Source organism: Adiantum capillus-veneris, chromosome 21, assembly GCF_014529385.1.
Source record: "Adiantum capillus-veneris isolate H3 chromosome 21, ASM1452938v2, whole genome shotgun sequence".
NCBI classification, from domain to species: domain Eukaryota; kingdom Viridiplantae; phylum Streptophyta; class Polypodiopsida; order Polypodiales; family Pteridaceae; genus Adiantum; species Adiantum capillus-veneris.
In genome coordinates, this window is record NC_140951.1 from 129787713 (window position 1) to 129800684 (window position 12972).

Genomic DNA, 12972 nt, shown 5'->3' on the forward strand with positions numbered 1-12972 from the left:
ACCACTCCTTGTTTGGAGACACATGAAGTGATGCCCCTGAGTCTATAATCCAGTCACTCAGTGCATGTCCATCATATGCTGTAAGAAGAGCTGAGTCCATTGTATTCTTCAAGAAGTAGATGTCTCCTGACACTAGACTGTCATCCTCTGCAACAGTGTTTGTCACATTTATTTTTTGAATTTTCAATGAGGACTTGTTCTTCTCACCATGGTCTTCAGCTTTCTCTTTGCCTTTTTCTACTTTCCATTCTCTGCAGTCTCTTTTCATGTGACCCTTCTTGCCACAATGGTAGCATTCTATGTCACTCTTGCCTTTAGCACTGCGGGACTTGCTACGAGATTGATTCCTCTTTCCACCTTTGTACTTTTCTTTGGTCCTTCCCCTGACAACTAAGGCTGTTCCTTTGCCTTTGTCCATTGTCTTTCTATTGCTTTCTTCAGTAAGCAGACTTCCTTCTACACCTGCTATGTTCAAACCATCTGGAGGTGCAGAATTACTCAAAGCTGTGCGAAAAGTGTCCCAACTTTCCGGCAATGTGATCAACAGGAATATAGCTCTAACAGGTTCATCAAACTTGACACCTTGAGCTGACAACTGACTGTAGATGGTGTTGAATTCATTCGGATGATTGGACATAGGTGTCCCTTCTTTCATCTTCAAGTCAACAAGCTTCTTAAGCCAGTATACCTATGAAGCTGCACTCTGCTTCTCATAAAGATCACTCAGCTTTAACCATGCTTGATAAGCCGACATCTCGTCTGCTACATTGAAGTAAACGCTTTCTGCCAAAGTCAGCATAATGGTAGAAAGTGCCAATTCATCCATTTCGCTCCATTCATCTTCGTCCATATCTTCTGGTTTTATCCCCTTGAGCTTTATAGGTTTTATCTGCTTCTTTTGTACCAACACGTGCCAAATCTGCTTCTTGCACAATGGGAAATTGGTTCCATCCAGCTTCTTGATATTGTAAAGAGCAGTGTCCTGTGATCCAGCCATAGCTACGCTTCACAGTGGTTTACTTTCCTGGGAAAAATTCGGCAGAGTTTCCCCTGTAAACTGACCTCTGAACCAATATCAACCTGTCAAATGAACCAAGAAAGCTTCAGATTCTGCATAAATTTCGGCAGAGTCTCCTTTGTAAAATGGCTCTGGTGTACTCAAAAACAGACCAAAAAACAGCTCAAAAAACACTGTCTCTCTGACACTGTAAGCTGCGGGTAAACCTGTCCTGCACCTGTACTGTCTCTCACTATCCTGTAAGCATAGACTGCGACAATGCCTCAACGGCAGTAAAGCAAAGATGCAATCCCAACTGTCTAACTCACAGTCAATACATCCTAGCTGCCTATCTAAGGGTGCTCGAGGGATCGCTCCAAGACCTGTATCACCGAAAGGATCTCAACATTCGAGAATCCCCCAGCTCAATAAAACCTCACTCGACCCTCAACAAAGGCTGCAGTAAATCTGACAGTACATAGACTTCCCACAAAGTCATACATCCACAAATTTCCCACTGTATGCTGTAACCGCTGCAGCGGTTGTTTGCTGCGTGACTCACAGCCAGCAAACCCTCAACAGACATACATCATCTCTGGCAATACATCCCATGTGGAAGTACCTGCAATGTCAGGATGAAATCTGGAATATTAAGCAGCAAACACAAGCTACCTGATGAACTAGTGGATGTCGCCTACAGTCTGTGTGTAGATGCTCCCGTGTCGTATGTGACACGCCTCCAAGAACTGTGAGCCGTCCTTCGATGTGTAGACAACCACAAATCAGCACTCTGAGAGTGTCGATATCCTCAGCACCTGCAGTCGTAGGCCGAAAACCCCAAATTTGCAGAGTCAGATCTGCACCCGTCGAGACCACGTAGTCAAAAATGGCCTGCGCAGACCTTTGTCGAAGCCGAACGGTGGCCGAGATGACCTCAGAATGAAATTCTGAGAACACCAAGACCTTTGGGCTGTCCCACAGGATTTGGGGCCATGTCTTCGCCTGTCGAATTTCACTCCAATCTGAGCTGGTGACTCTAGCCTCCTGCAGTGCTGCCCCGAGCCTCGATCTGAGCTCTGATACCAGTTGAAGGAGTACGAGCGGAAGTGCGACGCGAGAGAGAGTGCGAGAAGAAGAGCACGACGATATGGTGAACTCGCTCTACTGTAATGTGTAGAGCATAGTGAGTTCTTATTAGGTTTTTACAAAAGAATATGTGTACATACCTGGCGGCCCGCCCACTTACCTGGGCGACCACATTGGGCTTTATACCCCAACATTGACTCCATTTTTGTGTTTGAAAGAGAGGATATATATTCACAACAATGGACATTTCGACTGCACAAGCACGACTTCATCTCAACAACATTGCAAGATCCGTTATCTGTATTTGATTGCCTATGCCTATACGTTTGCTTGGTGCAACACATAAGTGCAGGGCATGGCATGGCTTCTGTTTCTTATATTTTTTGGAAAGACCACAGTGCCAACTGTCCACCATACTTTTTCTGCATGACATGCAATATATATTTAGCATTTTCACTTTTGGGCCTAACTGCAAAACGAAATGTTTAATTATTCACATTGCTTTTATGTAGCTTGATTCAAACATTGTCCTCCAGCTTGCGCAATTGGATGATACCCGTACTCGATCACCAGATCGGTAGTGCATTTCAATTTTTAGTTTGTCGATGCTTTCTATATTCTTTGAGTTTATCAATGCTTCATTAAGTTTAGTTTTGCCTCACTAGTGCATGCTCAATCTCGATCATTGAATCTATATATCAAATAGACACGCACTTCTTTTCTCACAGTTTGGCTATTCAAGTTATGTATTACAGTACTGAATGCACTCTACACATGTTTACTTTATTCTCAGGTGGTTGATGTGAATCTACGTACGTCCTTGTTTGGCAATGCATCTTATATATTGCAGTCCAATGTTCTCCTTTGCATAATCATTTTGTAGCATGATTTGTCCTATCGTTTTCCTCCTCGAATATGTTTTGCACTAGGTTGATCGACAACCAAGACTCCTTGCTCCCTCTCTCACTCTCTCTCTCTCTCTGTCTCAAAGCATATATGGTCCATATTAGGTTCTATGAGAAATAAGAGAAAATTGACTACGCTTTATTTGGAGAGTAAATACACATGCATTTCATTTTTAAAAGTTCGTCAATGCCGTGAAATTGGGTCATTTTACAGATAGCTATTGAGCTAATTGGTCATCATATACGCAATTCTTTTTTAAAACATTGTCAATGTGCTTTGTAATTTATGTACTTCGGTGCTAGATGATAGATCTCAATCTGCGTATGTTCTGTTCTGTTCTATGGCAACGCCCACCAAGCAAGACTAGTTCTGCCCTATTAAGAAACAAAAAAAGTCAAGTCACGTAATAGATAAACATGCAAGCTTGAGAATGTGGTCTCGTGTGACATGTGGTGTGGTTCTACGATTTCACAGAAAAAAAAAGTTTGTAGCCTTTGTTGGTGTCTTCTTCCATATAACAAAGTTTTCCACACTGCCGAACCTCAGGAACGCTTGCTTGGTGTCTTCTTCCATATAACAAAGTTTTCTACATTGCCGAACGTCAGCAACGTTGAGAGAAAGGAGGCTTTAGAAGGCCGGCACGCTCTTTATCGCGCTTACATAGAAGAGTCGGGGGGACGGGCGTGGAGTGTAGCTGGCAAACGAAGAGATGGGCGGTGCTGCTCCTCCCGAATTCAGCAAGCTCAAATGGTGGCCATGGCTCGCCAAGCATTACCACACTCCCCTGTTTCAGATCTCCCTCATCGGCTTTGTCTGCTTCTGCTGCCCCGGCATGTTCAATGCCGTCAATGGCATGGGAGCCGGCGGCCAGGAGGACCCCAAAGCTGCTGACAATGGCCTCACTGCCCTCTACTCAACCTTCGCCGTCTTTGGTCTCTTGGGTGGTGGCATCTACAACCTCCTCGGCCCTCACATAACCCTCTTCTTCGGCTGCATCTTCTACATCCTTTATGTGGGCTCTTTCCTTTACTACAACCATCATTCTGACCAGGCCTTCGTCATCGCCGCGGGCGCCCTACTTGGCATGGGTGCCGGCCTTCTCTGGGCCGGCCAAGGTGCCATGATGACTGCCTACCCGACACCTGCCCGCAAAGGCCTATACATCTCCCTTTTCTGGTGCATTTTCAACTTGGGAGGGGTCGCTGGCGGCTTCATACCATTTGCTCTCAATTACCATTCCTCTTCTGGCTTTGTCAATGACCAGACATACGTAGCTTTCATGTGTATTATGGCCCTAGGTACTCTCCTCACTCTGGCGCTCGCCAAGCCAGAGTCTGTAATTCGCGACGACGGTACGTATGTAGCTTCGGTCCAGTACCCCAATGTGTACTCAGAGATAATACATGTGCTCATGCTCTTTTTGGACTGGCGGATGCTTCTCCTTGCGCCTGCTTGCTTTGCCAGTAACTTTTTCTACAGCTATCAGTTCAACAATGTGAATGCACAGCTTTTTAATGTGCGGACGCGGGCATTCAACAATGTGTTCTATTGGGGTGCGCAGATGATCGGGTCTGCAATGATAGGGCATGTGTTGGATCATAGCCATAAGAGGAGAAAGGTAAGGGGCTTCATAGGATGTTGCATTTTGGTAGTGTTGTCAACAGGGATATGGGGGGGCGGGCTAGCAAGCCAGCTGGGATACAGCCGCAAAAACCCACCTGCGCATAAGCTCGACTTCAAAGAGGGCTCTGCATACGGAGGACCGTTTGTGCTCTATTTCAGCTATGGCTTCCTTGATGCCATGTTTCAAACATTGTGTTATTGGATAATTGGTGCACTCACAAATGATGCACGGATGTTGAGCCGCTATAGCGGGTTTTACAAGGGAGTGCAAAGTGCAGGTGCGGCGGTGGCCTGGTATACTGACAACAAAGGGTTTTCATACTTGGGTGAGCTCATTTTGAACTGGTCGCTCATGACGGCCAGCTTCCCACTTCTGTTTGCCCTTCTTGCCCTTGCTGTGGAAGATGTAACAATTACGACATCATTTGAGGAGGAGGAGGGCCCTCAAAAGCCAGAGAAATCTATCGAGAATGAGGCAAGCCCTCAAAAACCGGCGAAATCTGTCGATAATGAGGTGCCCTCCCAGCCCACATTGGATGCATCTCTGTAGCGTATAAACCAAGAACCATGCCCATCTTCACCAGTGCAAAGCTATGTAACCATCTCAACAAACTTTAATGCTTTGCTGGAAACAATGTTAGATTTTAGTGATCAGGAATATGTTCTTTGCTTGTGTTTTGAGCTTGGAGAGCCAGGGCATTGGGAATTTTATGGAGGATCATTTGTATGTGGAGGATGGACTAACTTGCAGTATTCGACCCGATCAACAGAATCGATGATTTCGGCAGATTTGGGCTCTTGCCATTGTTGAACACACACGCAACGCCAGATGTATAGCTTAGCTTAATCGGTAGCTTAGCAACACTTAGTGTGTGTGCGCGCGCGCGCTATAGGTTGTTTTGTTGTGTATGTGTGTGTGTGTGTGTGTGTTTTGTCTGTTTTTGCTTGTTGGGATGCTCACAATATGTGTGTGTGTGTGTATTGTCCAAGATATCGGGAACTTTTGGGTTCTTGGAGCCTTAAGTCGCATATTGGGTCCACTTCCATAGACATGAAGAAAAGCATGGCAAGGGAAAGGTAACTTGGATGAATAGAAGTAGTCTAGGAATCCAATCCCACAAGCACCTTTTGGGACTCTTGTGGTCCTACGCCTCGACGTTTGTATGAAATTCACACATCCTAAAGCGCTTTTGAGTCTTTTGTGTGGTCCTCCAATCTTGACTATTTGTTGGACGAGTATGGCCGGCCGCCTTCGGCGGCCTCTCTCTCTCTCGCTCCCTTTAGCTCCCCCTCTTTATCGCGTGCTTCTCTCCCTTTTGGCTTATAGCCTTCAGCTCGCAGATAATGACATGTATAAAGGGTCATTCTCTCCGCCATATTATGTTAGTAGATTGTATTTGGTCTTTGTGCATTGGTGGTAAACCCTTGCCCGCCTCCATGAGGCCTTCCTAAAGCACAGAATTCTTGGTAGCAATTGTGGACCGTTGGATATAGCTTGTTCATTAGTGCCACGTGGCAAGTTTTCACAAAGCTGAAAACAAGCCATTTGCCTGTGCAAACTATGGCACTGCTTTTGAGAGAGAGAGAGAGAGAGAGAGAGAGAGGCCTCTTACTATTTCTTTCCACCCACATGGCTTGGTTTGAGAAAAGCTTGCCTTTTTTACATGGGCTAAAAAACACCTCCGTATCAACACTCCCTTCTTCCCCCCAAAAAGCAATGCCAATAAAGAAAGGATAGAGCATAAAGGATTAGAGACAAAGTTTTAACATTTGCATGTGCATCTAAAACTTTTCATGATGACCCATCATCCAAGTGCTCCTGATGAGCTTTGGCCGAAGGATAGTGAGGCATGTAATATACAAAACACAAAATTTTGCAAAGTGCTTGCAATTGCGCCTAAAATTACAAACGGTACAATTAAAAACTCAAGGTCTAACTAGTTCACAATCCACATGCAAGCTGAATTTGTCTTGGCAATGGACTAATCAAAAGCATTGTCATAGGTGCAGCTTAGCCATCAATTACTTTTTGAAATAACTAAGTTGGATATATTGTATTGTACAGTTAAAGGAGAGAGAATGAACCAAACCAAGAGTGCCTTCACAAGTGATAGGCAGCTCCTTATATTGAGAAGCTATTACTAACCGAGACAATCTTGGCACATACAAGTGGGTTCGCATTGAGGCTTGCCCGGCCACACACCACACCTCCCCCCTTAGAAAGAAAAAGATGGACAACTTTTTAGAATTTTGGGCTATGAATGGACTCGACAAAAGGGATCAACTCCAACGCTTCATTTGGGGGGAGTGATCATACAACGGCTTAGGGGTTAGGGATTGAACTTGGGGGCTAGACTCATCATCATGCCGATCATCATCAAGACATTGAACTCGTACATCTCGCTTATGCAACATTAGGTCATTATCCCAATGTGATATAGAAAACGAGGAAGGACAAACTGAGGGTTGGGTGTGAGACTTTTGTGACATGCATCCATCTCCATAAGAATATTGGTGGGCTTGGCTTGATGCTTAATTGAACATGCAAAAACATTGCTAAAACGATCAAGAAATTAAAACTTTTTTGAGAAAACCCGACTAACTAAAAGTGAGAAGGGAGAACTGCATCTCTTGAACTCTCTTACAACAAAAAAACCCATAGAATATCGAAATGAGGACTTGTTGTTGCTACCATTGGGATGGTCGGCATGTTGAACTGCAACATCATCATGGTCAAGAATAAAAGGCATCCTTATGAAGCACTCATGAAAATCGAAGCACAGTAAGAATTTGGCGGTGTTGGAGCAAGAGAATGTGTTGCATGAAGCAAGCAGAACTGGTTGTGAATGCACAAGAACAAAATAACACACTGAAGTAATCATGTCATAATTTGAATTGAACAAGCGTCTTCGAGTGCATTGGTACAAGGAGTTGGGCTTCATAGTGTTGCAGGGCTTCAAAATCGTGAAGAAGAGTGAGTTGAGGGCCATGATTAATGAGTTTAGAGCGATGCTAGCAAGAATCGAGGGTGTAGGTTGGGCAACAAAGAGTTTGAGGGCGAAAGAAATGCTTGTCAATTAGCATGAGGGCTTGAAAGCACAGCCAGAGCTTTCATGCCCACCTTCGTCCACCCATCTTTGGTACATGTAGCTCTCCATTAACTATGAAGATCCCTTACCTCTTCAATCAGATCAACAGACCCTTGACATTGTGGTTCATTCTTGAGTTTTTGCACACTCGTCGATTGGGTACTTGCACCTCAAACATCTCTCCATAAAGCGTGCGGAGTCATTACCTCATCGACCAATGCCACTGTCCTAGCCACCATGAACGTTGGCGTCAAAACTTCATTTTTGCCCTTCCAAGCTTGCTTGTTAGCTTGAAATGGCATCTTTAAAGAGTTTCCGCCTTCTTGGAAGGAATTTCTCAAATCCTTCTCCTTCTGTGACTTTTTGAAAGGCTTCTTGACAAACTTGAGGTTAGCTTTCTTGGCCATCTCTTGCTAGTCATAAGTTCCTAGAACTGCATTTCCACATAACACAACTAGAAAGAAACCCTCTCTCCATACTCTTTCATCCCATGTGCTTCCTAGACCTGGACTTGTCGATAATATCCTATAGATAGTGCCTTCCAAGGGATGCCATTTGACAAATAAAGCTCCTCGATGAATTATTGTGCTTTCAAAATTGCACCACATTTGGCATCACACCGACCAAAGCATTCTCAAGCATAGTATTTTGTCTTAAAAGTGCATGAGTGGCCATTTCCATAGACATTTATCTCCTCATGTCAGCTTCTTGCAAATGGGAAATTGTTTCCTTGTGTCAACTTCTTGTCTTTCGGTTCGTTTGCGAAGGAGTTTCAGTTCGTTTGCGACGGAGTCTTTGAAGAGGGTTTATCACGATTGTCATAGGACGCTTAACCTAACAGTCAACCATATCTACAACTTAAGGTAATCACAACCATATCTACAACTTAAGGTAATCACACACACACACACACACACACACACACACACACACACTTACATGCATAAAGATAGAAACAATAGGAGTAAGAGAAGTCCGCATACCTCATTCATTTGACCGCTTGATGCAATAGGGATTATCGTTAACGATTTTTTGACGTAGGTTGCTTAGTGAAGTAGATGCAATCTTCTCACACATCGTCCTAAACTTGTTTTCTTTGTTTGCAAATGGATGTAAGAGGTAGATTTGTTAGGAAATGGATTGTGAGAGGAATAGATAAAGAAATAGGTTGAAGTAATTAAAAATAGGTTAGAGAGAGAGAGAGAGAGAGAGAGATAGAGAAATAGAGGGAGAGAGGGAGATAGATAAAGAGAGGGGGGGAGAGAAATAGAGAGAGAGAGAGAGAGAGAGAGAGAGAGAGAGAGAGAAAGAGGAAGGGAGAAATAGATAGATAGAGAGGAGAGAGAGAATAGAGAGTTAGAGGAAGAGAGAGAGAGATCTTATTATCGTCCTCGGAGGTCAAATATGACCTATGGGACCAAAGTTACATGTGATATCGTATTTGTATGGCTGATGAGTGACTCTCTATGCTCCAAAATTGTGGTGATGAGAGTCGCAACGGAGAGCCCACACTGTGGCTAGGAGAGGAAAGTATGTAGGTCTAAGTCATGGCTAAAAATGTGAGAGAAGCAAGTTCGGATGTGACCAAAAGCTGAGCACTCTAATAGTGTGGGGTACTCAAACTCTCGAACTTGCAGTGAGCATAATGTGCACAGTTGATTTGACTCTTCTCCATTTCCCCAACGCCCTGTCTCGCATTGAAGGAAATGGGAGCTAAGCCGAATGGCTACGATAGTGCGTATTGCCAACAACAAGGGGATAGGCTCCAGCATGTAAGTGTGAGTACGGTTTCCTCTTTCAACAAAGAACATGGTTTTGTAGTTGGGGGAAATATGGGTGGTGTAATGTATGAAGCGTGACCACCGAATTTTTCCCAAGCTGCAATACATTGGCGTTGTAGAAAAGCTTCATTCACTTGGGAGTCAATTGAAGCATCATATAGCAAATGTAATGCATCCCATCTCCCAAACCACTTCTTTATGTCTTGTATCCATCCCGTGCTCAAGATCTTGATTTTATGCATCATTTGAACTTTTTTGCTTGCTTCCCATGCAATTGTAGGAAGTCGATGTGAGGGGTTTTGATGCATCTTTATCATGTACTCAACAACCCTTTCCATGCCCATAACCTCAATTGGAAGAGATTCCGACTCAAGAAGTAGGAGCATATATGGTTTTGTGTCTTAACTTGGAGAAAGTTTGTAAGAAAACGCTTTTGAACATTCTCAAACTCTTTCCAAGTAGAATTTAAGATGCTCCCGCCCCACACTTCAACTCCATAAAGAAGAACCGATGTCACCAATGCATCAAAAAAGTACTTCTTGAGAACCCAGTACTTGATGTTTCCCGCAGTACACATGTTCTCAAATCCATAATATGCTCTCTTTCTTGCTTCCAAATGACGCATAGCACATCCACCCCACTTGTGATTGGATGGAACCTCAAGGCCAAGGTACTTAAAGCTCTCAACAACTTCCAGTTTCTCATTGTTCTACACAATGCATGGCTTCTCTTATGGTTGGTTTTCACAAGCATAACCTTTGGTTTGGATTCATTCACAATCAGCCCACTATGCAAGCAAAAGTTCTCAAGGACAACCATAAGCTTTTGTGCATCTTCTAAAGTGTGTGCTAGAAGCACTACATCATCCGCATACAACAAAAGCATGATTATCGCATTGCAAATAGTGACCTCTTCAATGCCTTCTTCTCGCATAAAGTCAAGTACCATTTGTTCCAATTGATTGATGCATAGACCAAAGAGAGTTGGTGACAACGGACATCTTTGTTTAACCCCAATAGTGCTTACAAAATTTCTAAAATTTCTCTTCCCATGCACAATTGACAAATCACCTTCTCATAGATTCGAAAAACTGCAAGCATAAACTCACTTGGCACTTGGAGTTCTTCCATCCTTCTCTAGATTGTTATGTGGAATCATATCAAAGGCTTTCTTAAAGTCCACAAAACAACAATACAATTGCTTGCCTTTCAACTGACTTTCCTCCATGAGAACACGAAGAGTGACAAGATGATCAATGGTGCTATGGCATTGACGAAAACACGCTTGTCATTTTGCACGCTTGTCATTCTCTTCAGCCCAATCACTCAATTTCATCTCCATTATGCACCCAAATAACTTTTCCATAAGAGTCCAATCATTATAGTCCGGTAGTTCTTTACATTCTTTACATCCCCTCCTTTATGCAAAGGCCTAACGCAATTAGTACTCCAATCATAAGGCATACCATGTTGAAGTGCAAGGTTGAACATATCACACATCCACTCAGGGGTAAAATCTCCCATCCATTTGATCATCTCCTGCTTGATACCTTGAAGATCTCCCACTTTGCGAGTGGCCAACTTTTCAAGCCCACTGCATACATTCTCAATAGTAAAAAAAGGAGGGCATAAATGGGAGTGAACCATAAAATGACATTTTTCCAGCATTTGCTTGCTCATATAATTGCATGCAATGTGTGTACATATCCACAAGACTCAAGTTACATAAATTCTCAACCCGTTTGCTCCTCAAGTTTCTCCAAAATCTTCCACATACATGTGCCTTTTCTTGGACTTGAAAAAGTTGTTTCTTTACTTCTCATCTTCTTTTCTTCTTTTGAATCAATGCCTCGTATGTATGCAAATGACTTTGATAGTTGTCTTTGTACATAGTTGCATTATGCTATCAAGGACTTTAGAGCATCTTGATATTCTTTATCAAACCAACTTTTGCATGATCTATCTTTGTTGATACCATGAGATGATTTATGGCAAAGCATTCTTCGGCACAAGAACAAATAACTTTCTTGAAAGCTTCCCATTTAATTTCCAATGGTGCGTCATATTGAAGCTTTGTCATCTATAACTTTTGCTCAATCATTTCAATGTACATTTGTGCCCGTTTGAAATTCAGACATAGTGATAATTTCTCTTCCCTTTGGCCGAGATTATCATGTTTAGTTTCTTCTCCGCATAAAAGGTCAATATATAAGGTCCGATGATTAAATTCCGGGGTCCATTGGCCAAACATAAAACTCTTTATGCGATATATGATGGCTTTGGAGAGTAGCATATAGTAAATCACACTGTCCCCATTATGTTTCCTACATTTAAATCCATTGGTTTCACTCCACAAAGATACACCATTGGCAATGAGCATACCATGTTGTTACATATGTGTAAAAGTAACTTTCCATAGTGATCCGGCTCTTTCTCATCCATTGAAGTATGATCATACAAGTGAACTTCCTCCAACTCCCTTGAAATGTATGGCATATCAAATTGTTGAGTATCATGTTGCAATGTTTTTGTGTGAGCATTCATATCCCCAAATACAATAACATCACCTTCGTCTTTGAAATAAGAAACTTCCTCTTCTAAATCAAAAAATGACTGATCTCTATCTATGCAAGCATAAAAGGAGGAATCATGATGAGGAATGTAGCAACCGGCTACAAAAATGGGTGCTCTTTTTGGTGTCATAATTTTCAGCCATACATAACGTTTGTACATAACGTGTTTTTTGCATCTCAAGTGTCCTCTTGAGATTCTCATTCTCAACCAAAAGTACCCTTAGTGTGCCATTCTCCATTGCAAGTGCCCGTAAGTCCATCTTTGTTTGTTTACGGTCTCTTGCAAACGATACCAAGTATGCCATGATCATGGTTTTCGATGTCGTTGGTTGGGTAGTTGTGTTGCTATCTCCACACTTAGGATATTTTGGATCATTTTTCATAATGATTATGGACCTTCTTGAAGAAGAAGAACCCTTGCCAGTGCCGGAAGTCGTTGTATGTAAAATAAGAGATGAGAGTCAACTTTCTTAAACTTGTTTACTTTAGAAATGCTGCTACAAAAATGCCTTCCATAACTCTAAAAATTTCTATCTTTATATCAATGCGTAGCGGGCATCGTGCTCTTTGATTGAGCCTATAGATCACCCAAATCGAAGTTCGGATGAAGAAGTTATGATCAAAAGAGTGAACTGTTGTCTACTAGGCCAAAAAACGACTGTGCGTTTTTTGGGGGGGAAGAGAGAGAGAGAGAGAAATAAATAGAGAGAGAGAGAGAGAGAGAGAGAGAGAGAGAGAGAGAGAGAGAGAGAGAGAGAGAGAGAGAGAGAGAGAGAGAGAGAGAGAGAGAGAGAAAGAGAGAGAGTCAAAGAGAAAGAGGAAGGGAGAAAGAGATAGATAGAGAGGGAGAGAATAGAGAGTTAGAGAAAGAGAGAGAGAGAGATATATATATTTTATTATTGTCCTCGGAGGTCAAAT

At 42.7% G+C, this 12972-nt stretch overlaps 1 protein-coding gene across 1 annotated transcript; it reads left to right on the forward strand.

The window, feature by feature from the left end:
• The first annotated feature begins 3151 nt into the window (after positions 1-3151).
• LOC147431725 (UNC93-like protein 1) lies at positions 3152-5878 on the forward strand. Its single transcript, XM_086494232.1, has one exon. It carries the CDS (start codon positions 3699-3701, stop codon positions 5160-5162), a length of 1464 nt encoding a protein of 487 aa, XP_086350358.1. The 5' UTR covers positions 3152-3698; the 3' UTR covers positions 5163-5878.
• The last annotated feature ends 7094 nt before the right edge of the window (positions 5879-12972 follow it).